At 44.8% G+C, this 24634-nt stretch overlaps 5 protein-coding genes across 5 annotated transcripts; 3 read left to right on the plus strand and 2 right to left on the minus strand.

Moving 5' to 3' along the window:
- Positions 1 to 6093: 6093 nt before the first annotated feature.
- On the plus strand, positions 6094 to 7542 carry VFPPC_16767 (histidyl-tRNA synthetase, mitochondrial precursor; the record flags this gene model as incomplete). The annotated part of the gene is made up of 2 exons (XM_018294520.1): positions 6094 to 6179; positions 6234 to 7542. 2 exons carry the CDS (start codon positions 6094 to 6096, stop codon positions 7540 to 7542), a joined length of 1395 nt encoding a protein of 464 aa, XP_018138658.1.
- Positions 7543 to 8365: 823 nt separating this feature from the next.
- Positions 8366 to 9932, plus strand: VFPPC_06874 (cellulase; the record flags this gene model as incomplete). Its single annotated transcript, XM_018285838.1, has 2 exons — positions 8366 to 8842; positions 8904 to 9932. 2 exons carry the CDS (start codon positions 8366 to 8368, stop codon positions 9930 to 9932), a joined length of 1506 nt encoding a protein of 501 aa, XP_018138657.1.
- Positions 9933 to 17145: 7213 nt separating this feature from the next.
- Positions 17146 to 19696, plus strand: VFPPC_06871 (oligopeptide transporter; the record flags this gene model as incomplete). The annotated part of the gene is made up of 2 exons (XM_018285836.1): positions 17146 to 17485; positions 17562 to 19696. The coding sequence occupies 2 exons, from the start codon at positions 17146 to 17148 to the stop codon at positions 19694 to 19696; spliced, it is 2475 nt and encodes an 824-aa protein (XP_018138655.1).
- Positions 19697 to 21293: 1597 nt separating this feature from the next.
- On the minus strand, positions 21294 to 22440 carry VFPPC_06870 (aldo/keto reductase; the record flags this gene model as incomplete). Its single annotated transcript, XM_018285835.1, has 3 exons — positions 21294 to 21345; positions 21406 to 21945; positions 22004 to 22440. The coding sequence occupies 3 exons, from the start codon at positions 22438 to 22440 to the stop codon at positions 21294 to 21296; spliced, it is 1029 nt and encodes a 342-aa protein (XP_018138654.1).
- A 789-nt stretch (positions 22441 to 23229) lies between these two features.
- VFPPC_06868 (alcohol dehydrogenase) lies at positions 23230 to 24391 on the minus strand (the record flags this gene model as incomplete). Its single annotated transcript, XM_018285834.1, has 3 exons — positions 23230 to 24147; positions 24198 to 24217; positions 24268 to 24391. The coding sequence occupies 3 exons, from the start codon at positions 24389 to 24391 to the stop codon at positions 23230 to 23232; spliced, it is 1062 nt and encodes a 353-aa protein (XP_018138653.1).
- Between the last annotated feature and the right edge of the window lie 243 nt (positions 24392 to 24634).

Genomic DNA, 24634 nt, shown 5'->3' on the forward strand with positions numbered 1-24634 from the left:
TTAGGGCCCCAAGTGTGAGCAATTCCGCTCACATACTATAAACTATAGTAGATAACTAGTAAAATACTACTAAGTAGGTAACCTAGTATAGTTAAACCTTTATAATATAAAGACTAACTAACTATATAGGAAACTTAACTAGGTAATAGTAAAATACACAGTAATAGAAGTACTAATTCTCCTAATAGTCTAACTAGATATTCTAAGGGGCATCTATAATATCTTTTATATAGACCTACTAGAGTATATAGTAACTAATCTGCTTTCCTTCTAGCACCTTATAGACTCCTACCTAGGCCTAAACCTTATACTAATAGAATAAGACTAGGCAATATAGGAGTATAAGGTTAAGAAAGTTCTAGCTGCTAAGAATACACTAGAATAGAAATACTAAAGAAATATACTAGTAAAATAGATAGGCTATATATAACTAATATAGAAGCTACTAGAGGCTATAGAGAATACTAAGGCGCTTATAAGGTTTAAGTTATAATAGAGAGATATTAGGATAAGTAATAAACCTAGATAGTACTAAACTAAGAAAAATAGTAAGCCTAAATAAGGCAAGAATTAATTAATACTAACTACTAATTATTCTTCTTAAAGAGTATATATAAAATATATAGCAAACTAAACTAAATAATAAAAATAAGCATATAGAGTATAAAGCATAATAATAGTAGCCTAGACTAAAAATAATAATAAGCCTAAAGGAGTAATAAATAGGATATAAACTAGGCCCTATTAGAAGCATACTAAGTAATAATAGGCAATATAAGAGTAACTAAATAGTTACTATAGTAAAGGGAAAAAGAGAGTAAAAGGATTCTCTATCTTATTCTTCCCACTCTCTTTAAGCTCTAGGTTAAGTATAGATAGCAGCAGAGAAGGCAATAGGCTAGGCGCTAGTAGCAGTAATAAGCTAAATAGCAGTAATAGACTAGGAAATAGTAGGATAGCATGCTACTTTTAAGCTAGGGTAGAGCTAGCAATAATATTAGCTAGATAGTAAATATTATAGTAAATACTATAAATGCTATTAAAGAGCTAATAGGAGATATTATTATCTAGTTAGAAAGTTATAGTTAGCTAGAAAGAACTAGCTAGATTATAGGGTAAAAGTAATAAGGTAAAGTTATTATATAGGCCTTTCCTATAGCAGCTAAGATTAATAGTAGTAGTAAAGCTAGAAATAACCTTACTAGACCTATAATTAGCCTAAGCAGCTAACTTAGTAGCATTATAATAGCAGATAAGAGTAAGAAACTTAGCTATAAGCTTAATATTATGCCTCTTCTATCTAGGAGTAGCTTTAATAGTAGGAATAAAAATAGCTCTCTTTTTAGTAGTAACTTGCTATATTAAGTAGATTATATAGCATAAGTAAGAGTTTAATATAAGGTTTTATAGGTTCTAGTTATAGTAATAATATGCCTTCTTATAGGCTTTATAGGTATTACCCTACTCTAAAATATAAGAGGTATAGCCCTTCTTATGCAGGTTATTTTAGTACAGCTTATAGAGCTAGGCTCTCTTCTTACTATTAGAGAGCTTCTTATCGCTAGAATTACCTTCTACTGTATAATAGCTAAGATAGCAATAAGATAACCTATTATAGTAAGAGAGAGGCAGAGAAGCACTAGCAGTAATAGATATAGTAGCAAACTAGAAATAAATAGTATACAGAAAGGTATAATATAGGATATAATAAGAGATAGATTAGTTATTAGTAAGAGTAATAAATAGTAGTAGGTAGTTATATAGTAGTAGAAAGTAAGAAATTATAAAGATTTCTAGTAAGAAGAATAATTAGATTATAATATTAGAAGGAGAAGAGTTAAGAGAAAGAAAGAATTATGTAAGATATTTTTATACTATAAACTAGAGAGAGTAGGGTAATAATAATAAGGCTCTATACTATACTAATTACTCTATATAATAAATCTATAGTACTAGTAACTATATATATATAATAATAATAAAGAGTATAAGGCCTACCTCCTAATATAAAGAAGTAAATATAAAAGCAAGTAGTAAGAGAGTATATTATAGATTTAAGTATAACGCTTAGATCTTAGGAAAGAAGGAGATAGGCATATAGAGAGAGCTACCTAAGAACCTACTATAGGTCTAGACTAGAGCTTAACTAGACCCTATAAGGGTGCTACTAGGAATTATACTAACCCCTTTCTTCTTCTTCTCTTCCCCTTATAAGAAAAGTTACTATTAGTAACGCTAGTTTGCAGGAGCCCCTAGGCTAGTCCCTTACAAATAGAAGATATTATTATCTAGTTAGAAAGTTATAATTAGCTAGAAAGAACTAGCTAGATTATAGGGTAAAAGTAATAAGATAAAGTTATTATATAGGCCTTTCCTATAGTAGTTAAGATTAATAGTAGTAATAAGGCTAGAAATAATCTTACTAGACCTATAATTAGCCTAGGTAGTAGACTTAATAGTATTATAATAGTAGCTAAGAGTAAGAAACTTAGCTATAAGCTTAATATAGTATGCCTTTTATCTAGGAGTAGCCTTAATAGTAGAAATAAAAATAGCTCTCTTTTTAGTAGTAACTTACTATATTAAGCAAATTATATAGTATAAGTAAGAGTTTAATATAAGATTTTATAGGTTCTAATTATAGTAATAATATACTATCTTATAAGCTTTATAGGTACTATTTTACCCTAGAATATAAAAAGTATAGCTTTTCTTATATAGGTTATTCTAATATAGCCTATAAAGCTACTTTTTCTTCTTACTATTAGAGAGTTTCTTATTACTAGAGTTACTCTCTATCTTATAATAGCTAAAATAGTAGTAAGATAGGTTATTATTATAAGAGAGAGACTAGAGAGTACTAATAGTAGTAAATATAATAATAGATTAAAAGTAAATAGCATATAGAAAGTAGTAATAAAGAATATAATATAGGATAAGTTAGGTAATAATAAGTATAAGAAGTAATAGTAGGCAGTTAACTAGTAGTAAAAATAGGAGATTTATAAAGTTTACTTAAAGAGAGAATACTTAGATTATAATATTAGAAGAAAGAGAGATAAAAGAAAGAAAAAAGCAAGTAGATTATTTTTATAGGTAATATTAATAGAAGTAAAATTATAATAATATAGCTTTATATTAGGCTAATTACTCTATATAATAAACCTATTATACTAATAACTATATATATATAATAATAGAGACTAAAACCTAAGGTAAAAGTAATAAGAATAACTACTAAAATCTACTTATAAGTAGAGAGAAGTATATATAAAAGTAAGTAGTAAAAGAGTATATTATAGATTTAAGTATAATACTTAGATCTTAGGAAAAAAGAAGATAAGTATATAGAAAGAGCTACCTAAGAACATACTATAGGTCTTAATTAGAGCTTAATTAGACTCTATAAGAGTACTACTAGAAACTATATTAACCCTTTTCTTCTTCTTCTCTTCTTCTTATAAGAAAAGTTACTATTAGTAATACTAGTTTATAGGAGCCTCTAAGCTAGTCCCTTACACTAGCCATAGGATTTAGTCCAGTCTATAATTGCTCCTAGGTTATTTAGTCTTTATTATAAAGAGTCTATAGCTTTAAGAGATAAAGTATTATCGCGTGGTAACTAATAGCAGATAGAAGAGAACGCTAGGAAACTCACAAAGCAAGCAAGAAAGAGAGTACTAATTTTATATTATATTGCTGCCTTTCCCCTTCTCCCCACTTTCTCTTTCTCCTAATTAGTATTAGGAGCAACTATAATAGTATAGCAATTAGTACTATTATTAAAAACCTAAATTGTAAATATTACTTTACAGGATAGTTAGCGTCGCGCGACCGTCGCGCGACCTTTATAGAGGCGGCTCACCCAGGCATCTATGCATGGCTCACCCGGTCTTGACCGTCTGGCCTGAGCCGGATTCGCATTTTCCTCGGAGTCTACTGGGACACTACTGGGTAGCTAACTGATTCTCAGATTCTTATTTCCTTCGACAGAAGAGCTCTGTACTCGATAGGCGAAATGGGTCGGAATTATACCTCAGACGGTGGCCATTGGCCACGGAGCAAATGCTCACTGGATAGGGGACCCTAAAGCCGATAATGTAATGATATGGTATCATGGTATGTCCCTCACCTTCCTGAATTCCATCAGAATGCTCCAACACTTTCCTAATTACTACTGAATAGGCGGTGGATTTTGTGTACCAGCCAATGCCGGCTACTTCAAGTTCTGGGACAACTTAGTCTAGTCCTCTCGACAGGCGGGCAAAGAGCTATCAATTCTCGCCGTAGGATACAGCCTGGCTCCAAATGCGCCATATCCGACTCAACTTATGCAAGCGGTAGATGCGCTGCGCTACGTCTTATACAATACAAATCATCAGCCAAGTCAAATACTTCTTGGGGGAGATTCAGTTGGTGGCAACCTTGCCATAGGAGTCTTGTCCCATCTAGCCCACCCACATCCTGACATTGAGCCGTTGGTAATACCGAGTCTAGTGGCTGGACTAGTTGCCATTGGCCCAAAAACATCTCATGACGACAAATTTGACGAAGTATCCATCTACTCTGGCGGGGGCTTGGTAACTCCATACACGAGCAAGGTGTGGTCAACGGTGTATCTTGGAGGAAGCGTACGGGACTATTATACAGATCCATCTGATGCGCCATCAACTTGGTTTGAATCCTTCCCCGCGAAACGTGTATTAGTAATAGCGGGAGGAAATGAGATACTACTTCCTAAGATTCGACAATTCGTTGAGCTCCTAAAGGTAAGTGGCAGAAACCTTGCTCTTGACTTGGATTTCGCTAAGAGTCTCAAAACAGGTCAGCTTCCGTCTGTAGAGTTCCTAGTCGGCAGACGAGAGGCTCATATTGCACCGATATTTAATTTGTTTCTCGGAGGCAGGAAAGAGACGGAACAAAGCCAACGAGTGCGACGGTCCAACACACAAGACGGACACCTACAGGCAGCGAGATAGAGACAGGGCGCAAGCGAGAAGTAATAACCTTATCTGTACCAAAGACGTTAGCAAGAGACCACGCAAACAGACGCCTATAACCGGACCGGCTCTAAGCCGCCAGAAGGAAGGAGGAGGAAGCAGGGGAACAGAGGGAATAGCAATAACCCCCCCCCTTTGGAAAGGGCCGGCCACGTACGTACGGGAAAGGTTAAAGAAGGGAAGGAAGGAAGGACTAAAGAGAGGGAAAATAACCGTCTTAAGTATCCTAGCCAGCAGCGCAGCTTAATCGCGGGGACCGTTAAAGTGAATTTAAGGTGAGCCTAAAGTGAACCGCACACAAACAGCTACAGCACACTAACCCCCTACTGCTCTAACTGGGCCTAAGCAGCCTCTTGCAACTGCGCGTTAATGACAAATAAAGATATAGCTTACCCACGCGTCCCGCCACCCACACGCTACCGCTACAGTACCAACAGGAAAAGTAGCTCTTAGGGGACCTACTAGATAACCCGGGATATTACTAGCTGTAAAGGCAATAACTTCTACGCAACAATAAGAGCTCTACCCCTAATTGGGAGCAGGGCGCAGCCGCACTACTAATATAGCGTGAGGGTTTTTCTTCCTATTATAGGTTTTCCCTCACAATTAAGCTAGCAGGAGTACTAGGTTAATTAGCTATAAGTAGCTAACTAGTGTAAATAAATAAATAAATAAATAAAAGCCAACGAGTGAAATTGTGGCTGATGGATTTGCTATAAGTGTGGTCGGAGATTGATGTTTGTGGGTTAGGTGATGGCATTGGTGGGGGACGCGTGAATCCAACGTATGTTTATCTGTGTATTGGTGCCGAGATGATCTGAGAGAGACGGAATTACAGGAATAATAGAGACGAAAGTTGACGTGTTTATATTGCAGCGTGCGAGACCGGAATATCTGGACACCCGACGCATTGGGTTGAGTCATCGCGGGGCTGTAAGTGAAAGAAACATGTAATTTATGACGCAACAGTCCAGAGACAACAAGCTTTCAACTTTACATTATCTAGCCACCTCGACACGGAACCATCGAGAACTCACTGTATAGCCAATCGCTAAACTGCGCACTCGAGCCGCAAGAGGACCCATAAACTGAGATGTCTCGATCAAACGTTCAGCTCAAGACTCCAAAAGGTACCCGCGACTGGGTTGGCGATGACTTGCTTCTGCGAGAAAACATCTTGTTCGTATTGTGCACAGCATTGCCAGAAATGACGAGTAGCTAACTCCGTAGTAGCAAGACAATCACCGACGTTTTCCAGCGCCACGGTGGCACCCCTCTTGATACCCCCGCCTTCGAATTAAAAGACGTCCTCTCAGAAAAGTATGGCGAGGACTCACGTCTCATGTACGACTTGGAGGATCAAGGTGGCGAGATCTGTTCCCTGCGCTTTGACCTGACGGTTCCCTTTGCTCGCTGGCTTGCCATGAACGGCAACGTCACCCATATTAAACGCTACCAGATTGCCAAGGTTTACCGCCGAGACCAACCTGCCATCGCCCGCGGGAGACTACGAGAGTTTCACCAGTGCGACTTTGACATTGCCGGTGTCTATGACCCCATGGTTCCCGACGCCGAGATCTTGTTTGTCATTGTTGAAGTCTTTGAAGCACTGGGGCTCAACATTGTCATCAAAACGAACCACAGGCGCATTCTAGACGGCTTATTTGCCGTTGCAGGCGTCCCAGATGCCAAGATACGGTCCATTAGCTCTGCGGTAGACAAACTAGATAAGATGCCGTGGGAAGCTGTCAAGAAGGAAATGCTGGAGAAAGGCCTCCCTGAGGAAGTTGCAGATCAGGTTGGCGAGTATGTGAGGCGCAGCGGCAATATTTTCGACATGCTGGACGAACTCAAGTCGAACGAAAAACTCACAGCGAATGGAGATGTGAGTGCGGGAATCGCAGACATGGCACTTCTTGCGTCATATTTAAAGGCATTCGGAATCGAAGATACTGTGTCTTTTGACTGCTCGCTTGCTCGAGGACTGGACTACTACTCTGGTTTGATATTCGAGGTTACCACGCAAGGACCAAGTACACCTGAATCCCGAAGCAAGTCCCCAGCCATTCAAGTTGATAGCATTGCTGCCGGGGGCCGATACGATAATCTCGTTGGCATGTATGGCAAACGCCCTATTCCATGTGTTGGCATATCATTTGGAGCTGACCGTATCCTTACTACCCTGAAGCCACCAACGGTGAAAGATTCAAAGAATTCCTCTATTTCTCGCAATCTAGACGTGTATGTAATGGCAATCGGCGGCAAGGAGTTTGACGGTCTTTTACTGGAGCGAATGGCTATAACCCGCCAGCTTTGGAAGGCCGGCATTCGGGCAGAATACATGGCCAAGGCGAAGCCCAAGCCACTGCAGCAATTCAAAGCTGCCATGGGCGTGCCTCTCGCTATAATTCTCGGACAGGAGGAATTGGCTGCAGGTCAAGTAAGGCTAAAGGTATTCAAGCCCGACGTGGATGAAGAGAAAGAGCCAGGGCAACTTGTCTCCAGGGACAACCTGGTTGAGGAGGTGAAGAGACTCCTATAGGGCATACTCAGACTTGTCTTTTCAGTATCACGTATATAAGTATTCAACGCAGTCAACCTGCATAATGCATGGGACGCAAGCCTGTGTATTCAGATTACTGATTCAAGCGGGGTATGCATCTGAAGTTTACATTATTATCTAGTAGGCTTCATCATATGTAAAACGCCATGACACATGTCTGCCATCTACATACCATGACCGGCAAGGGTAACGAATGCCACGATCGCGATTGGGTTGGCAGCTAATAGCACCAATGCCAGTATGACGTCTATCAAGCCATCTGAATAGTCAATATTGGCCCCTATGCCTCGTGGCACACCGTCCCTTTTTGCCAATGGAACGTTAACGGTACCAAACTATTCTATTCAAGTTCGTGTACATATGTACATACGAGAACCAATCGCAGTTGCTGCTAATAACAGTCTAGTCGCGCCACGCCCCTCTTTTCTCGCCTCGGTTAGCAAATTTAGCTGTATCCACGGCCCGATCCTAGATCTGGGGTTGAGGAACAACCGTCTCGTATGTACATCCATAGCCATTATGGAGGCGATCGACCTGAACCAAAATGTTGCAGGACTCTTTTGGAAACGTTGCAACCCCGCTTGTCATGGGTGTGTCTTTGTACGCTCGGCATTGTAATTCTCCGCATTTTCTTGATCCTTGTTGTTCGCTTAAGTCAGTCAACAGCTGAATGTGCATAGTTGACATGCAGCTTTTTAAGTATAATTCTCCGGCTGTCCCAATACATGTCTGGGGCACCCAAAATTGTTTCAACATATTACTCTAAACTGTCTTCTTTGATCACTTGATCTGTGGATACGACATGCGGTTCACGCCCATAGCTACGGCCGTGCTCGTGTCGGTCCTGGGCAGCCAGTCTGCCTGCGTAGTCGCCCAGGATCCAGAGGCATGGTACAAAGCTCATCCAGGAATGTCGCGTATCAAAAAGGTGAACCAAGATACACATCAAATTGTTGATGAATTTGGTCGTACCCGGTTTTTCCACGGAACCAATGTCGTCATGAAGGAGCCGCCATGGTATCGACCAATGGACTGGGTGCCTGGTGTTTCTTCCTTTGGCGAGCAAGACGTCCGCAACATGCACGATCTGGGCTTGAACATTGTGCGACTGGGCCATCACTGGGCTGGTGCGGAACCGGTGCGAGGGCAGTACAATCAGACGTTCCTGGATATTATGAAGAAGCAGACCAAAATGGCCGAGGATAATGGTCTCTATGTCTTGGTAGATGTCCACCAAGACTGCCTGGCTCGACAATTCTGTGGCCACGGTGCACCTGACGTAAGCTTTGAACCCGTAGATGTTCACAAGTTGAAAGGTATAACACTTACATGCGTTGCAGTGGTTCGCCAAGAAAGGCTGGGTGTCAAGTGGAACGATGTATCCTTTCCCTCTTAAATTAACACCATTCCCAGTTGATAAGGACGGGTTTCCGACTCCCCAGTCAATCTGCAGCTCTGTAGACTGGTCGCTGAGTTATACTTCAGTTGCACTTGGAAATGCATTTGGGCGACTCTACAACAACTACGATGGACTTGGTGACGCATTTGCTGCATATTGGAAAAAGCTGGCATCCGAATATGTCGAGACTACCAACATCGTCGGATACAATCTGCTGAATGAGCCGTGGGTGGGCGATACCTGGGCCGATCCGACACTACTTGTACCAGGAGTCGCTGATCATAAAGTAATGGAGGGTCTCTGGAATCGCGCTACCAAGCAGATTCGCACCGTCGACAATGATACGCTCATCTGGTTCGAAGGCGCCACGTTAGACGTGCTATCTGGCTTCAACAACGTCCCTCTCGGTGACGGGTCCAAGTCGGTTCATTCCTTTCACTACTATAGCCCTCCACAGCTGGGTTCCATCTCCGCAACTCTTAGTAATCGTCACAGGGATAATGAGCGCCTAAAGACAGCTGGCGTGTTAACAGAACTGACCTTCTGGATGGGTGATGATAAACAGATGCAGGGTCTTGCAGATGCCATGTCGGCGACGGATGCAAACATGGTGTCCTGGATGGGATGGGCATATGAGAATTTGTACAACGGCACATCAGGAAAACCGTATCCTGAGCTTGCGAAACATTATAGCCGCGCGTATCCCGCCGCCGTTGCAGGCACTGCTAATAGCTTCAGCTTTGATGAAAGCTCTGGGACCTTCAAGCTGTTGTTTACGTCGGATCCAAAGATTGACTCCCCTACCGAGATCATCCTTCCCGTGGCTACCTTTCCCAATGGCTACACCGTCCAGATTTCTCCTGGGGATAGCGTGGTTCAGTATCCTCGGGATAAACGTACTTTGGCGTTGTTCGCGGCTTCGAATAGAACGAGCCCAACTGACATATCTGTCACGATAACTCGCAAATAAACCTTGACATAGTGTAGTCAGAAATGGAACATACTTATCGCATTTGGATTGTCTCAAAAGTACTCGATTATAATGTTGCATCAACCCGAAGCTCATAAGAGGACAAATATGTATAAAGTAAGAAAGCATCAGACCTGTCACTGCCGTGCTGTTGCAGTGTTTAGGGATCTCCGCATTCTCTTCACGTTTGTCAACGGGATATAACCCATACTATCTCTCTGCATCAGCGGAGCGTTCCCTTTTGCTGAATAACCTAGCGGTTATTTTCTTTGATAACGTTGCTGTAATTCCGCAACCTTTTCACAAAGCTTCATCGAGAAAATGCTGTCAACCAATCAAAATGAAGTCAAGGCAGACATCCATAAATGTTAGAACCCTGATTGTGAATTATGTCTATAGTTGAAAATATTAGGAGATTCCTTAACGCAAGGAACGAAAATGAAGGAAGTTCAAAGAGTTCACTGAAAAAAAGTTCCGCACCAGAACAGCCTTTATCAACAACCGTGAAATGGTTGATCCTATTTGCCATTCCCAAAATTCTCAAGACACTCGCCAGTTGTGCTGGGCGGTTTTTGCCTAAAACTCTCAGCGTCGGCGAGATATCGAAAGCCGCTCCCACTACTCGAAATTGATTGAATACATCTAGATGTAACAAAGAGCTCCAATTTTGCTGAGATAAATTTTATGAGCGGTTTGAGTGTCGCCAAACTTGCTGCGCTGATGGCCAGTCCCATTTCAACAGTCGTCCATATTGAAATATCCAGTGCAGCCCCTAGATCAGTTCCGGTTAGTATACTTGATGTGTTTGAGCGAGCTAAGGGCAAGAGAGCTATACATAGAAAGTCCGGGTCATTGAATTTGTGAAGATACGCGGCCCTAATAGCGACAGCAAAGCAAGCACTATGATGAGTTAGCATGTCACTTTACACAGCGAGTCCTTATGCCATCACGGCTGCGGTACATGCAACCCATGCCTATCAGAATCGTTGCTGCAAACTTTTCTCGTCTCGTCAGCTGCGTATGGCTCCAGATAAGAAAGCCAGGCATGAGCACAAATATAGCATCAGTGACAAAACTGAAAGCACTGTAGAGAAATGCAAAGATTATTATGATGCGCATGTCGAGGCATTTCCCTTGTTGGTCTTTATCCCAGTAGTATGAGACAGGCCAACACCTGAACATAAAAACGAAGACCAGGGCTGCTCCGCCAACAACAGTGCAGAAAGCCGCACCGTATATTATCCAGATGTGCGTTCTTGTTACCATGAATCGAAGCAAAAAGAATGCGAACGAAATCTTGGCAACAATCATTGTTGTGCCGTATAGTTGGGCACAAAACCACCAATACTAAGGAGCTTTAGTTACATATTATTTACAGCGGGAAGGGTATTGCGTACCATCAAAGCCTTTTGGACTTCCTCCTTGGTCAAGTCGGCTGTATGTGCGCCATCTCCATAATACATCGAAAAGTATGACGAGGTAAAATATGAAATAAAGAGTACCTGCAGACTTATCAGACGATACCATTGCGTTGATGTACCAGGTTCCCTTGTCGCATACTTGCGCTACAATCATGAGCCAGTCATCCAAGCCAAATGATCTGATTATTTTAGCCCGTACAAAACATCGTAACAGGACCGTAGGGACCGTCAAGACCAAGAATAAAACATTCACTGCAAACATGTCCACACCCCGCTCTCGGTCAAAAAAGGTCATTTTGCGCGGTTAACTACCTGTAGCTAGGTTCCGTACAGAGTATGCATCGATGCATCTGTATTTCGTGCATGCGCAGCCTGGTAACGCTGTCTGTGCAGCTACAACAAGAGATAGAAAGGAGTCTGGTCTGGTGGAGAAGATCTATTTGGTCCTTGCGGTGCGCACTAGAACGAGGACGTGCGTCCGATATTATATCTGTTGAACTTGATTGCTGTGACCGAGCGGCCGTTACATGGGCAACCAGGGGAACCATCCCCATCTCAACTTATCCGCCAAGAGGGGACATCCCGAGGAGACTTGAAGGCGAAACTGTTCACAGCTCGTATTTATAATGGAGACCTAGACATCAGTGGGGAATTAATATGTTCATGGGGCGGGTTATGTTGAGGGTGATATACAGAACCTGACATATCACGATGCGAACAGTGCGACGAAATATATCAGTTACAACAGACTTATGATCAATTGCAGCAAGTGTTGCCTAAGACAAGTCATATGAAGCTTGGAAGTGATGTTTATATTGCAGTCTTTTATGCGTGAACTGGACTTTAGTATCGTACAGTGCGGGACACTAGCAAATACAGGCACGTTTTGACACGTCTCATGATGGTGCATAGAAAACTTGGCATAGAGGAGAATGTCTGATGTGTGAACATTTCCGTCTGCAGACACTCTCGCACACTCAAAGTTTGGCACCTTTTTCCACGGGTTGCGATTTTGCACTCGTTTCCATGACGCGACGCACACTGCAGCCACAATCTGTCACTCGTAGACAACCTTTTCTTTCAATCTGTTAGGAGTTGGTGGCATCTAAATGTCGCACTGGCCAGATTGTGATCTTTTTACGTGTCTAAAGCGGCATTGGCCGAGCGGATTATGATGGAACATACTCTGTACTACCGCCGCGTCATCCTGTCACTTTTGCTTGGTTAGCGGGACTAAAAAAGCAAAGACTATGCTCCGTATCTGCCGTGCCATCATTAATCTGATCCTTGAGATTCCGAATCCCAGGGAATTCAAGCCAGCCATTGTGCCAGGTACCCACGCAACGGCGGAAGGCAGTGAGATAATGGCAGCCCAGCCGTGTCTTGCACATAGCCAATAGCGGAGCGGCAATGTCATGCCTCGGGAGCGTCTCCAAATTGAAGCATTGTAGACTACGCCGTTATGGGCTCAGACAAGAAGTCCGGCGAAGGTATTTCGGCTCGAAGTCCGTTTTGCTCTACAGGGTTAAGTACGGAGTACTCACAGACAGGTTACTTTAGTACTAGACGCTTTCTGGTCCCTGCTTGTAATGGTCTGCCTTCTGATCTATACTTTCGCGTAGCCCAGTGTTTGCCTTGACTTTCTTGACTTTTGATCGTGCTTCCCGAGCTCCGTCGTCTTTCTTGATCCTGTTCTGGTTCCAGGATGTGTCTCAACAAGCTCCGTTTCCACTACCGAGGTAAAATAGTACTCGACGCCCACCGACCTGTCACCAGGCTTCGACTGCCGCTGGTGCTGTGTTGAACTATTCTGTAAAGCTGTCATATAACAACATTCTGTTGTACGGGGTAGTAATATTCACTACACGCGTCAAGAACTCCGGAGATCCAGTTCATTTATACATTTATGCAACTCTCTACGCCGCTCAGTGAGCTTAGATACCTTGCTTTTCATGCGATGCTATCAGGGTCTATGCTTCTCTGGCAGCTTTTCAAGTTTCCCCTGGGCTATAACCAGTCTTTTGAACATTGCGTTTGGGTAAACATGAATGAGCAAACCGCTTTTGGCGTCTACTAGCAGGGTCTGAGGTCTCCATGATAGCGTCATACTGTGCTCAAATTGCTGTATAAGCTTGTCCACTTGATATTACAACAGCCTACAATGTCCTGTATGGACGGTATGACATTGGTCACCGAAATGGAAGCTGCAATTTAGACCAGATGTCACTTCATAAGCATTCATATGGGGACAAACGACGTATATTTGCTACCTGTAGTAGACCCCAATTCACCACCTAATTTCTATCAAGCTCGATGCCAGCTCTCCATTGCAATTATGGATAGCTTTGTGCATCATCTCCCGCGCATTGATTGCTAGGTTCGGCGATACTCTCATTGTTCAGCCTTTCCAAACATCGGGGTTCTCTGGGCGTTCTATCCTACCCCTTGGTTTTCTTCTGGTGCCGAAGGTACTGAGCCACTGACAGAGTTTTGGGCTTTCCGCACTTTTCGCAACGGGAATCACTCATCTGCGAGATTACCCCTAACTTGCGCAGACAACCATAATTTGGGCAGATAAAACCGGCGGCGATAGAATTTGTGGCAGTCTTCCCGGCCCATTTATTTGAGCTTCCATCCTTCGGGCATTTTGGTTATATTCTCGTGTAGAACAGGCAAATGGCTAATAGGACAAGTTAGCTACTAGAGCACGGGATTGCAACGTCATGAGCGTCAGACTTACAAATGTTGCTTGAGGAGACGTGTTTCGGAACTCAAATATGAAAGTGCAGATGTGAGGCAAGGGTAGGATGTCGATGTATGGAGGAGAAGTGCTTCCTTTTATAGTCATCGGAGGCGCAGTCCATGCGGCATGCATTCAATGTTAATTTCAGAGGCTGAGAAGGGTAACGAGGGTTGACCGCGGGTTTAGTGCGCAGTCCACCCAAATGCAGGAACACAGCTCCTACCTTCATTGTGGAACACGCTGCGGAATGTCTGTTGTGCCTGAACAGTTTAGTTTCATTTGAAACATCAACGGCCATTACCCGTTGACCACAAAGTAAGTCCACGTGGAATTTTATGTGTGTGCACAAGCCAACCCAGCTGCCAAACTGGCATTTCCAACCGAACTCGAGGACAACAGCACAGCACTGAATGACATGGAGCCCGTTGGACCAATCTAAACATATTCGGGTCAATACAACATCCGGTCACCCTGCATGGTCATCGCACCTTCCCTGTTCAATCGAAACGGTCAATTTGATCTTGATGCATGGACTTCACGCCGCTTGAAGCTGGCCGGCGAATCGTCGAGTGAGGCAGGCGCGACGGCACCAGACATCAATGATGGGAGTCAATTTCCAAGCCAAGTTGTCATCAACTGGTCACTCCCCCCTACGTGCAGACACATACAATATCGTCAATCTGCTGATGGGTTCAGCTGAGGACGCTAAACGAGTTCCATTCAGCATTCTCAAATTATTCGATAGACCAGGCTCTATGTCGACACCTGCCAGAGCGACAACGACCCGTACAGTGATAGCGTCGAGGCCACATGGAAAGTCTGTGCCTTCCTTGGCGTGGTGGGAAAAGATGCTTCAGTATTCCGTCGTGTTGGGTGGGTTATGCCATTTTGAGGGGAAAATCATGAAGACAACACCGAATTAGAAGGAGTCGACGACGACGATGATGATTACGATGAGGAAGTTGGCCTCCAGTAGCGGGAAGCCATCAGACATCACTCGAGTCGGACACTACGCAATTCAAATTCAGGTCAATTGTGAGTCGAAAGTAGTGTCGGCCTGATCCATCCGCAACAACAGCCCTGAAAGCATCTCCGCAACTCAGTCCTAACTCAGAGCCATACCACTAGAACCTGCACTGATATGATCCCAAACCAGCATCCTGCTTGGGAGATCCATAGAGCTTGGGAACCAATTGTTGTGCTCGGAGAGGTTGGAGAGGTTGATGCGAATGGTGTTGGTTATTGCGACTGTTGCCTGAAATATGTGCAAGTATCAGAAAACGGCCATGGCGCATTTCAGTCATACTTGATTGATTTCTCACAACAGTGACAACAGAACACAGAGGACCAACTGATGATTGCCAGACTTAATACTTGCTCAGAGACATCTTGACGGCGGCCACCTCACGACGCAAGCGGAAGGTCGAAACGGTCGGTGAATTCAGAATGCGTCCATCGCTCCACCACACAACAGGCAACCGGATGCCAGATTCCAACTAGTGATGATAACATCCTGCCATCCTTAATTTCTATGCGATATTGATCTCGCCTGTGTAACCACTCGGCAGGTGGCGCTCCCATGTACATCACCGAAGACTCTGGTGGCTTACCTTTGACGAAGTTGTCGAGCTCGATAGCCACGCCTTGACCTATACCTGAGCACGGCATATTTTGCACCTGAGTCAAAGTAAGACCTACCTGCCTAGTTCTTGTTTGTGCTCAACGCAAACCACCACTCAATTGCTATCAGAAGAAGGTGCAATCAAGGCTGGTGAAATAGCGGACGGTGAAACTGTTTTACGAATTGCATCATCTACACTTTGGCTGTGTCGCGCCTCAAAGTCATGACTTTCGAGCCGAATATAACTGGAACGATCTCCCTGCATCAGCGCGGAGTTTCTGTTGCTGGTCAAATGACCTAGCGGTGATTTCCTGGGATACAATTCACTGATTGATGGCACATTTGTTCCGTATGTTCTCAATACAAGTATTTGTGTGCGAAATGGTGGTGCATGGCCAACAGTCGACCCCGCTGCACTCGAGGGGTTACTTCTTTGAAAGCTGCACTGTATTCTGTTGCCAAGTTGAAGGAGGTGACATCCAGCTCCTACGTCGCTGAGCTGCGAGGCAAGCAAACAATAAGCCACAATACATGGAGCTTAGCAGACTCTTGTGGCTCGATCCGAACGAATAAGAATTCGAAATAATCTCGGCAAACACCATATCAGGATAGCACAATGCGTCTTGGCATGCAGCGTAAATAAGATGACTTACAGCAAACATTGATGTTGGGTCCATCAATGTGTTAGCACTCCGATATTTACAAAGTATGCACCTGTGCTGCACACTTTACCGAGGCTGCTATTCTGCAAAAGCAAAAGTGTCCGGGAAACGAAGATGCCGCAAAAAGTTGGCATAGCCTCAAACTTATTCGACGCCACTATTGCCGCGCTGAAATGCCTGCAACGATGTGATAGGGCTCGGAGGGTGACATCGCATTGCATTGTCTCGAAGCCCACCAACGAAATAACTTGGTTGCCGTCTGAGACGAAGGCCTCAGCGTCATTATTGCTGACAAGCATGGGCCATGGAACCTTTGAGATGCATGTTATCGTGTGGTAGAGCCGATTGAATGAGGCAGGCACAACTTTCAGGTAACATCAAGGTTACAATTGCCGACAGGGGCGACATGCATATCTTTCATCTTCAGGTCTTCAGGCCTTCAGTTCGTCGGGGACTTCCAAAACCTTTCAAGCCACAATATTGCTACCTTCCAGCAAATGAACAGCTCAAAAAAAGCATGTAGATACGAAATAGGATCAAGCCGGGGCTGATTAGACCGCCAAAAGCCCAAGCGCCTGAGACATCCGCTATATTGTGTCATGTCGCCTAGTAGCCATCACCGCTGAAAGGGTCAACACATGTGTGTTCAAAAAGTAACTTTCTCACGGGAAATCTTGATCCTTGAAAGTTCTGAATTCCTGACAATCTTCCAAGTCGCGCGTTTGATGCACAGAAACACCAACCCACATCACAATTGCTTATCCCCATGGCCAGCCAAGATGGTGACGTTCAGCAGAGCCCCGCCGTTACCAGCGCCATAGCAGGAAAAGCGGACAGTCGCAAAGAGAAGCAGAACAGCCAAACAAATATACACAAGACCACCGACTCCGAAGATCCAGTTACCGAAGGCACGAAACATACTGACCCCGAAAAGGCCAAAAGTATCACCAATGTCGATCAAGATGGGGACGACTATGATGTCAGAAAAGAAGATCACTTTGGCGAGGCAACCGTCATCAAAACCGCAAAGGACTTGGTCACACACGTTCTCCATGTCGACGATGATCCAACCAAGTCTCCGTGGACTTTTCGCGCAATACTGATAGGTAAGTTCGGCATCGTAAAAACGGCACTACTCATCAATTTCATGGCTTGTGTTGCTGCTGTCTAACTTCTTGCTAGGTATGATCTTGTGCACCTTTGCATCTGTGCTGCAAGAAATCTTCTACTTCAAACCCCAGATTATTCTGGTGTCTGTTGTGTTCTTAACTGTGCTCGGATATATTCTTGCAATGCCATTCCAGCTCATCCCACGGCCCATTGGGGATGGCAAAATAGCTCGCCTTTGTCGCTTCCTGAACCCTGGCGAATTCAACTCCAAGGAACACGCCTTCACGATTATTATGGGCTCTGCAGGCTCCTCGTCCGCGGTGGCGACTCAAATTCTAGCAGCACAGCGTCTTTACTACGGATTCACACCTAACAAGGGAGCGGCTATCTTCCTCGTCATCTCCTCACAGTTTTTGTCCTATGGCGTTGCGGGTATGCTTCGCACAGTTCTAGTTCATCCGGCTAAGATGCTTTGGCCCGTCAACATTCCTGTCAACACTCTTCTGGAAACATTGCATCGTGACAGGAGCGAGACACAGAAAAGGCTGCGATATTTCACCTTTATATTCAGCGGTGCATTTCTCTGGGAAATAATTCCAGCGTGGATTGCACCCATTTTCCAGGGCATCTCCATTCCATGCTTGGCGAGACAAGATAGCCTTCTGATTACGAATCTGTTTGGGGGTGCGCAGAATAACGAAGGTCTTGGCTTCTTGGGCCTCTGTTTTGACTGGAACTACATTGCGGGACTTAGCTCCCCTTTGTGGTACCCTCTTTATACTCTGGTCAACAGCTTGGGGGGATACCTACTTTGCATAGTGCTCTTCATGGGTATTTACTACGGCAACATATGGCGCTCCCGGGACTTTCCATTCCTGTCGCAGTTGATGTTCCACCAGTCGTCCAACGCCACAAATTTCGTCCAGTACAACATCACCGCCATCTTGAACCCGGATAACACCATCAATAGCACCCTTGTTGCGGAACAGGGCCTCCCATATCTCTCCGGATCGTACCTACTCAGTTTTATATCCACCAATGTTGGCATCACCGCAGCAATCGTCCACTTGCTCTTATGGAACTACAACGACTTAAAAGAAGGCTGGAGCTTTCTGCGGTGGTCAAAGATCCGGTCATATTTCTCTCGCCAAACCACTTCGAATCAGGATGAAGCTGCTCGACGCCAAAAGATCGTCAACGACAGTGAGATGGATCCACACTATAAGTTGATGGTGCAAAATGGCTATGTTGAGGTACCGAATTGGTGGTTTGGTCTCGTACTCTTGTTGGCGTTTGTTATCGGCATGGTCACGCTATATCAGGTCAAATCAACATTGCCCTGGTGGGCGTTTATTGTGTCAAATCTCATCGCCGCACTTTTTATTTTGTTCTTCGGAGCCCAGATGGGCTTGACAGGTTTTCAATTCAACCAACAGCCCGTGGTCCAAATGCTGGCTGGCTATATTCTTCCTGGAAGGCCGCTTGCCAATATGTACTTCACCGTGTTCGGATTCAACGGTATTCAGCAAGGCCAGTGGCTACTCCGGGATCTGAAGCTCGCTCAGTTGGCTCATTTATCTCCCAAAGCCACATTCACAGCTCAGATGCTCGGTACCGTGATAGGAGGCATCATGGACTATGTGATCATGGTCAGTATTGTGGACAACCAAACCCCTGCCCTGTTGTCCATCAGTGGCACCAATGTCTGGTCTGGGCAGAATGTGCAATCATACAGTACGCTAGCCGTCGCGTGGTCTTTGGCCAAGGACATGTTTTCAGTGGGAAGTCGCTACCAATGGGTCACGCTCTCGTATCTTCTTGGGTTCATGGCGCCGATTCCGTTTTGGTTGGCTTGGAAATACACCAAGCGCGAGGTCTTCCGTGACGTAGACACCTCCATCATCAGTTGGTACTGTGGTTTGTTGTACGTGGGTGTCAACTCGTCTCTGCTCATGTACTTTGGTCTCGGCATCTTCGCTCAGTGGTACCTTCGCACCTATCATCCTAGTGCTTTCATCAAGTACAATTACTTGGTCTCCGCGGCTTTGGATGGTGGTACACAAGTTATGGTCTTCCTTCTCAGCTTTGCCGTCCTGGGTGCCAGTGGAAACGAATACAAATTCCCCATCTACGCATTGAATAACGGGGGTTCAAACGAGTCAAAGAACATTGACTACTGTAAGTTCAACGTTGCTGCAGCAGGTTGATGGGTGCACTCTTCATGGTAGGAAAGGGTGTTCCATGTAAGGGGTGGCTTCGCAGACAGGTCTGGAATTGTTGCAGTGGATGGGCGCACGCTACACGGCAGATGTTATTATTGACTGGATTCAACGTGTAACGACCGACAATGGGACATGCTGTGCAAATCGAAATGTGTATTTCTCCGAATTTTTTATCAGCAAGCTTGAATCAAAGTATTTTCATTCTGACTACAGGGACTTTTTCCCAGCATACATCACCGATCTTTGCACAGATACGTCGCATCGTTCCAACCCGTACTAATTTTCTTTCTTTCTCTTCCATCATTCCTTAAACCGTTCAAACATCCTTGCCAAATCAGCACTGTCCAGCAGGGCTCCTATAATCGCAGTGATGAACAGTGGCAGGAATCTTGGCCAAGCTGAACCCGTCAATATCGACACACATGGGCTCGTGCCTCCCATCGTTGAAGTATACTGTCTCTGTGAAGTCCCCGGATGCCGTGATATGCATCTGGCTGCCGGGGCAGATGCTCCAGCAGTTGTCGGTGCAGAAGTGTCCGGATTTATCGCTGCACTCGATCATGCATCCGCCGAGTGAGAGGGCCGTTGTAGCGTAGGCGAGGAGGGCTAATAGGTGAAGATGGACCATTTTGAGTGTCTTTAAGTGGTGGTAAGACGAAACAAGAGCGTAGTCTCGAAGTTGAGAGTTGTTTATGTTGCGTGCTGAGGTGAGGCAGTTACCAATGTAGTTGCACCCAAATGAATTAAAGTTCAAAGAAATAACTACGCAAAGAGTAGGTTATAAAACGGCGATGGGATTAAATACTTTTTATACAAACCTTTAAAGGCAATAGCCCGGAGCAATAGAATTCCATCTAAATGTCAGAAACTAAAATAGCATGGCCAATCTCCGAGTATGCGCCTTATCATGAGCAAATGAAACCCACAACAGGACATAAAGCCGATCACTAGAATAATACAAACCGTAAGCAAAGCTCCCTTTTTGACTTTTACAAAGTCTAATGACACACTGTTTACTTTAGGGCAGGTCGTGAGGCTGAATTTCAGTAAATCTTGAACCTACAGGGTAAGGATGTGCGTTTCCCACCAACACTGACAGCCATACCAACGCGTAGGCACCAAGCTGTTTCACCCGGGATATTTTTAGCTTCAATGAAATGTGCCTGTGGCGCCAGATCAATGCCTGAATCGGGTGAGGGAACTGGTTTTGTGGCCAATGCCATGACTGCGGCTCGTTTAGCTCGGTATCGTGTTCCGTATTTAATACGGGAGCGACTCCCAGGCTTGTTTTAAGGAGGGCTTTTTGAATGCTTACTTGTGCCTAGAGGGTTCAAGAGCGAATTTGGTCCCGTATTTTATTGAGAACCCGACATTGACATTCTCAGGACTACTTGAGAGTGAAATACACTCTTTTGATCGCTCAAGCAACTAGCATCACCACACACACAATCTGAAATAGTTTTACTATGGACATGAATTTGAGATAGTTTTGCTAGGCATTGCTTGTATAATAACTTAACTATCGTCATATACCGTTCGTGGCTGCATGCACAGTATGCAATGTGTATTCGCAACATAATTCTCACTCGCTCGTTTGCAGTGGTGGAGTATCTTGATTCAGAGTAGCCATCACGCTGTATACTGGTTAATAGTCACTCACGAGATTAAATATTGACACTTCTTGGGACACTTACGCAGTAGGATACCGAGTGCCTTCAATATCCACAGCCTCCGCCTGATCACGAATCTTCTTCAATTCTTCGTCGCTCAGCTGAAGCATTGCAGACGCTGCATTCTCGTCCATCCTAGCAGCCGTTTTAGTCCCTGGGATAGGGATAATCTCTGGCCCTTGTGCCAGCAGCCAAGCAAGAGCAACCTGTGCTGGTGTAGTTTGATGAGTATCGGCCACCTCTCGAATAACCTGAACGAGTTTCATGATTTCCGGAAAATTCTCCTCAGCGTACTTGGGGTAAAAGCGTCGCAGGTCGCCTTCCGGAATATCCTGGTGTGATTGGAACTGGCCGGTCAAGACGCCACGCCCAATGGGACTGAAAGCAACGAGACTGACACCGAGCTCGCGACAAGTCTTTAAAACATTTGATGTTGATGACTCGATGTCTAGTGTGAAGAGACTGTATTCCCACTGCAGAGCTGCAATTGGATGAACTGCGTGTGCTCGACGCAGCGTGTTTGCAGAGACCCCGGACAGTCCAATATGGCGTATTTTACCTTCCCTATATATGGAATAGTTAAATCGTGACTCATGTCATCATTCCTCTTTATAAGACCTACTTCTTCAGCTCCATCACAGCCTCGACAGTCCTTTCAATAGGTGTAACACCGTCTACCATGTGGCAATAGTAAAGGTCAATGGTGTTCACGCCCATTCTTTCAAGGCTTTTGTCGCATGATTCCTTCACAAAATCTGGGTCGGAGCGGAATGTATGCTTTCCATCTGGTTGTCGTTGAAGCGAAAACTTGGTGCATAAGCACACCTCGTCACGCTTGCCCGACCGCTTGAACCATTCTCCGACAACTTCCTCAGAGTCGCCATAGACGTCGGATAGATCCCAGAAGCGCAGGCCAGCGTTGTACGCATGATCCAGAAGAGCTAGTTTCTTGGCGCGAGTGCCTGGTGCTCCGTAGAATCCACTGAGGCTGCCGAATCCGAGGCCGATGGAAGAAACTGGAGGGCCATTTCGGCCCAGCGCTCGTTGTGGGAGAGACATTTGGAAGTTGAGAAACAGTAATTAGGATGCTTTACAAGAGGCGTTGACTGATGGTTAAATATATGATGCCTTCTTAATGCTCCACTTTTCATGTCTCTGTGTCTTTAGCAAAGTCAAAGACGTCGATGGACATTCTGCTTAGACATTTCTGGTATCGTTCGTACAGGGTAATTCGCATTTCGGGGACGACGTCAGCACTTGTAAACAAACGGTCATCCGAGTGGTATTATTTCAACGCAATGGCTGGAGCACCGAGGCACAATGGCGGCAGCATGATTCACACGGCAGCCCAGATCCATATTCAGATTGGCGCTAAAACAACTGATGCCTCGTTCACGCACTGATCTGATTGGCCGGGAAATGACGCGGGAGAGAAAGTGGACAAAATGTTTAGGAAGGACGCGGAGTCTCCAGCTTGGCGGATCGGCGAGGATACAAGACGGGGACAATTATTTGCTTGAATGAGTGTTACTTATGTCGAGCCCCTTGATGTTTTAAACTTTCATTGTTGCTCATCGTGATGGACCGGGCCATACGTTTCATACTGTCAATCTGCATGCCTATAGCTTCATACACACCATCCCTGCTCATCGAAGACCTTTAGTCTAATAAGAACAGTTTTTTCCGTTTCTTGCATTTTTTTTCTTTCATTCTTTAGCACCCTCGTCTACAGATGACTCACAATATGAAACAGAAGCTCCTTCGATGTCATCGACGAACTTTCCACGTACACAATAGGTGTGTGACAGTAGGCTCGCGACCCGGGCGGCAACTGGCCAAATGCTGCCATTAGTCTATGTCAATGCAAACCTTGCCGACGTTACCCCCAGAATTCAAGTACTCATACGCCTCCTTGAGCTGCTCTAACTTAAAGGTCCTCGAGTCAATGATAGGCCGAAGATTTTCCAGGTTGGCCTCAACCGCACGGCACATGGCCTCCATTTGCGAGCGGTTACCAACTGAAATGCCACGCACTGCATAGTGTTTAAGCCAGGGATCCAATAGATTCGGCACTTCTGCTCCATTACCGTCTCCGCCGACAAACCCAACAACACACATCGTACCGTCGAGCTTTAGACTCGCAACGCTCTGCTGCATTGTTGCCGCACCAGCTACCTCGACAACCAGATCCACGCCAACACCTCCTGTGAGCTCTTTAGCTCTTTCGCCCCAGTTCCAAGTTTCCCGGTAGTTGATGATATGGTCAGCACCGATGCGTTCAAGCAATTTAGCTTTTTCGTTTGAACTTGTCGTAGCAATGACCCTTGCGCCAACTGCTTTTGCAAACTGGAGGGCAAAAAGACTGACACCGCCTGTACCTTGTGTGAGCAGCCACTGACCGGGTGTTAGCTCTCTTCCCGGTTGCCCAAAGAGCGAATTCCAAGCCGTAACGCCGGCGCAGCTGAGAGTGGCTGCTTCTGTGAAACTAAGACCCTCGGGCATTTTTACGATGCCCTGTTCGTCAAATGCGCCAATTGAGCGAAAGGTTCCGTCAATTGACCCGCCCAGTGAAGAATCTGCTGCTGAAGGAGTGAGAGATCCTGCAATATGCCTCTGCAGGAGCGTGGTGACGACTTTGTCTCCTGGCTGGAAACGTGTAACATTCTTTCCTATGGCAAGAACGGTGCCGGCGCCATCTGAGCCCGGAACGACGTTGGGCTTTTGCGGAAAGGGATACTTTCCCAACGGAATGATGATGTCGCGAAACTGTGATATGTCGGCTTCAGGTCAATTGAAACAGGTGTTTGAGATCATACGTTGAGAGATGCCCCGTGAACTGTGATGATGTGTTACCAGGAATCAACTTGTAGCTGAAAATAGACTTACTCTTTACGAGAACTTCGTTGTCGCCAATTGTAGGTATCGCTTCTTCTGAAAATTTCAGAGAGTCAAACCCGTCATAGCCAGTGACTCGCCACTGCCTGCTCGTTTTGAGTATTGCCTCAGCCATTTTGAGTGAGAGGTTTATATGAATGTAGTGGATGTTGCGTGATAATAGCAAGTAAGCTGGTATTGTGAACCGTAAGGCAATCAAGAGGTTCGTTGCTGTGCGTTTTATTCTGCGTATACATGGCGCGAAAGTTCATCTTCATTGAGCATTTTGGTTACAGCCTGATTGGTAATCTGAATTGGCACTGCTGATAAATTTACCCTGATGATCTTAGCAAGTCAGGGATTCTACAGGGAATAGACA

The sequence above is a fragment of the Pochonia chlamydosporia genome (assembly GCF_001653235.2).
Source record: "Pochonia chlamydosporia 170 chromosome Unknown PCv3seq00008, whole genome shotgun sequence".
NCBI lineage: Eukaryota > Fungi > Ascomycota > Sordariomycetes > Hypocreales > Clavicipitaceae > Pochonia > Pochonia chlamydosporia.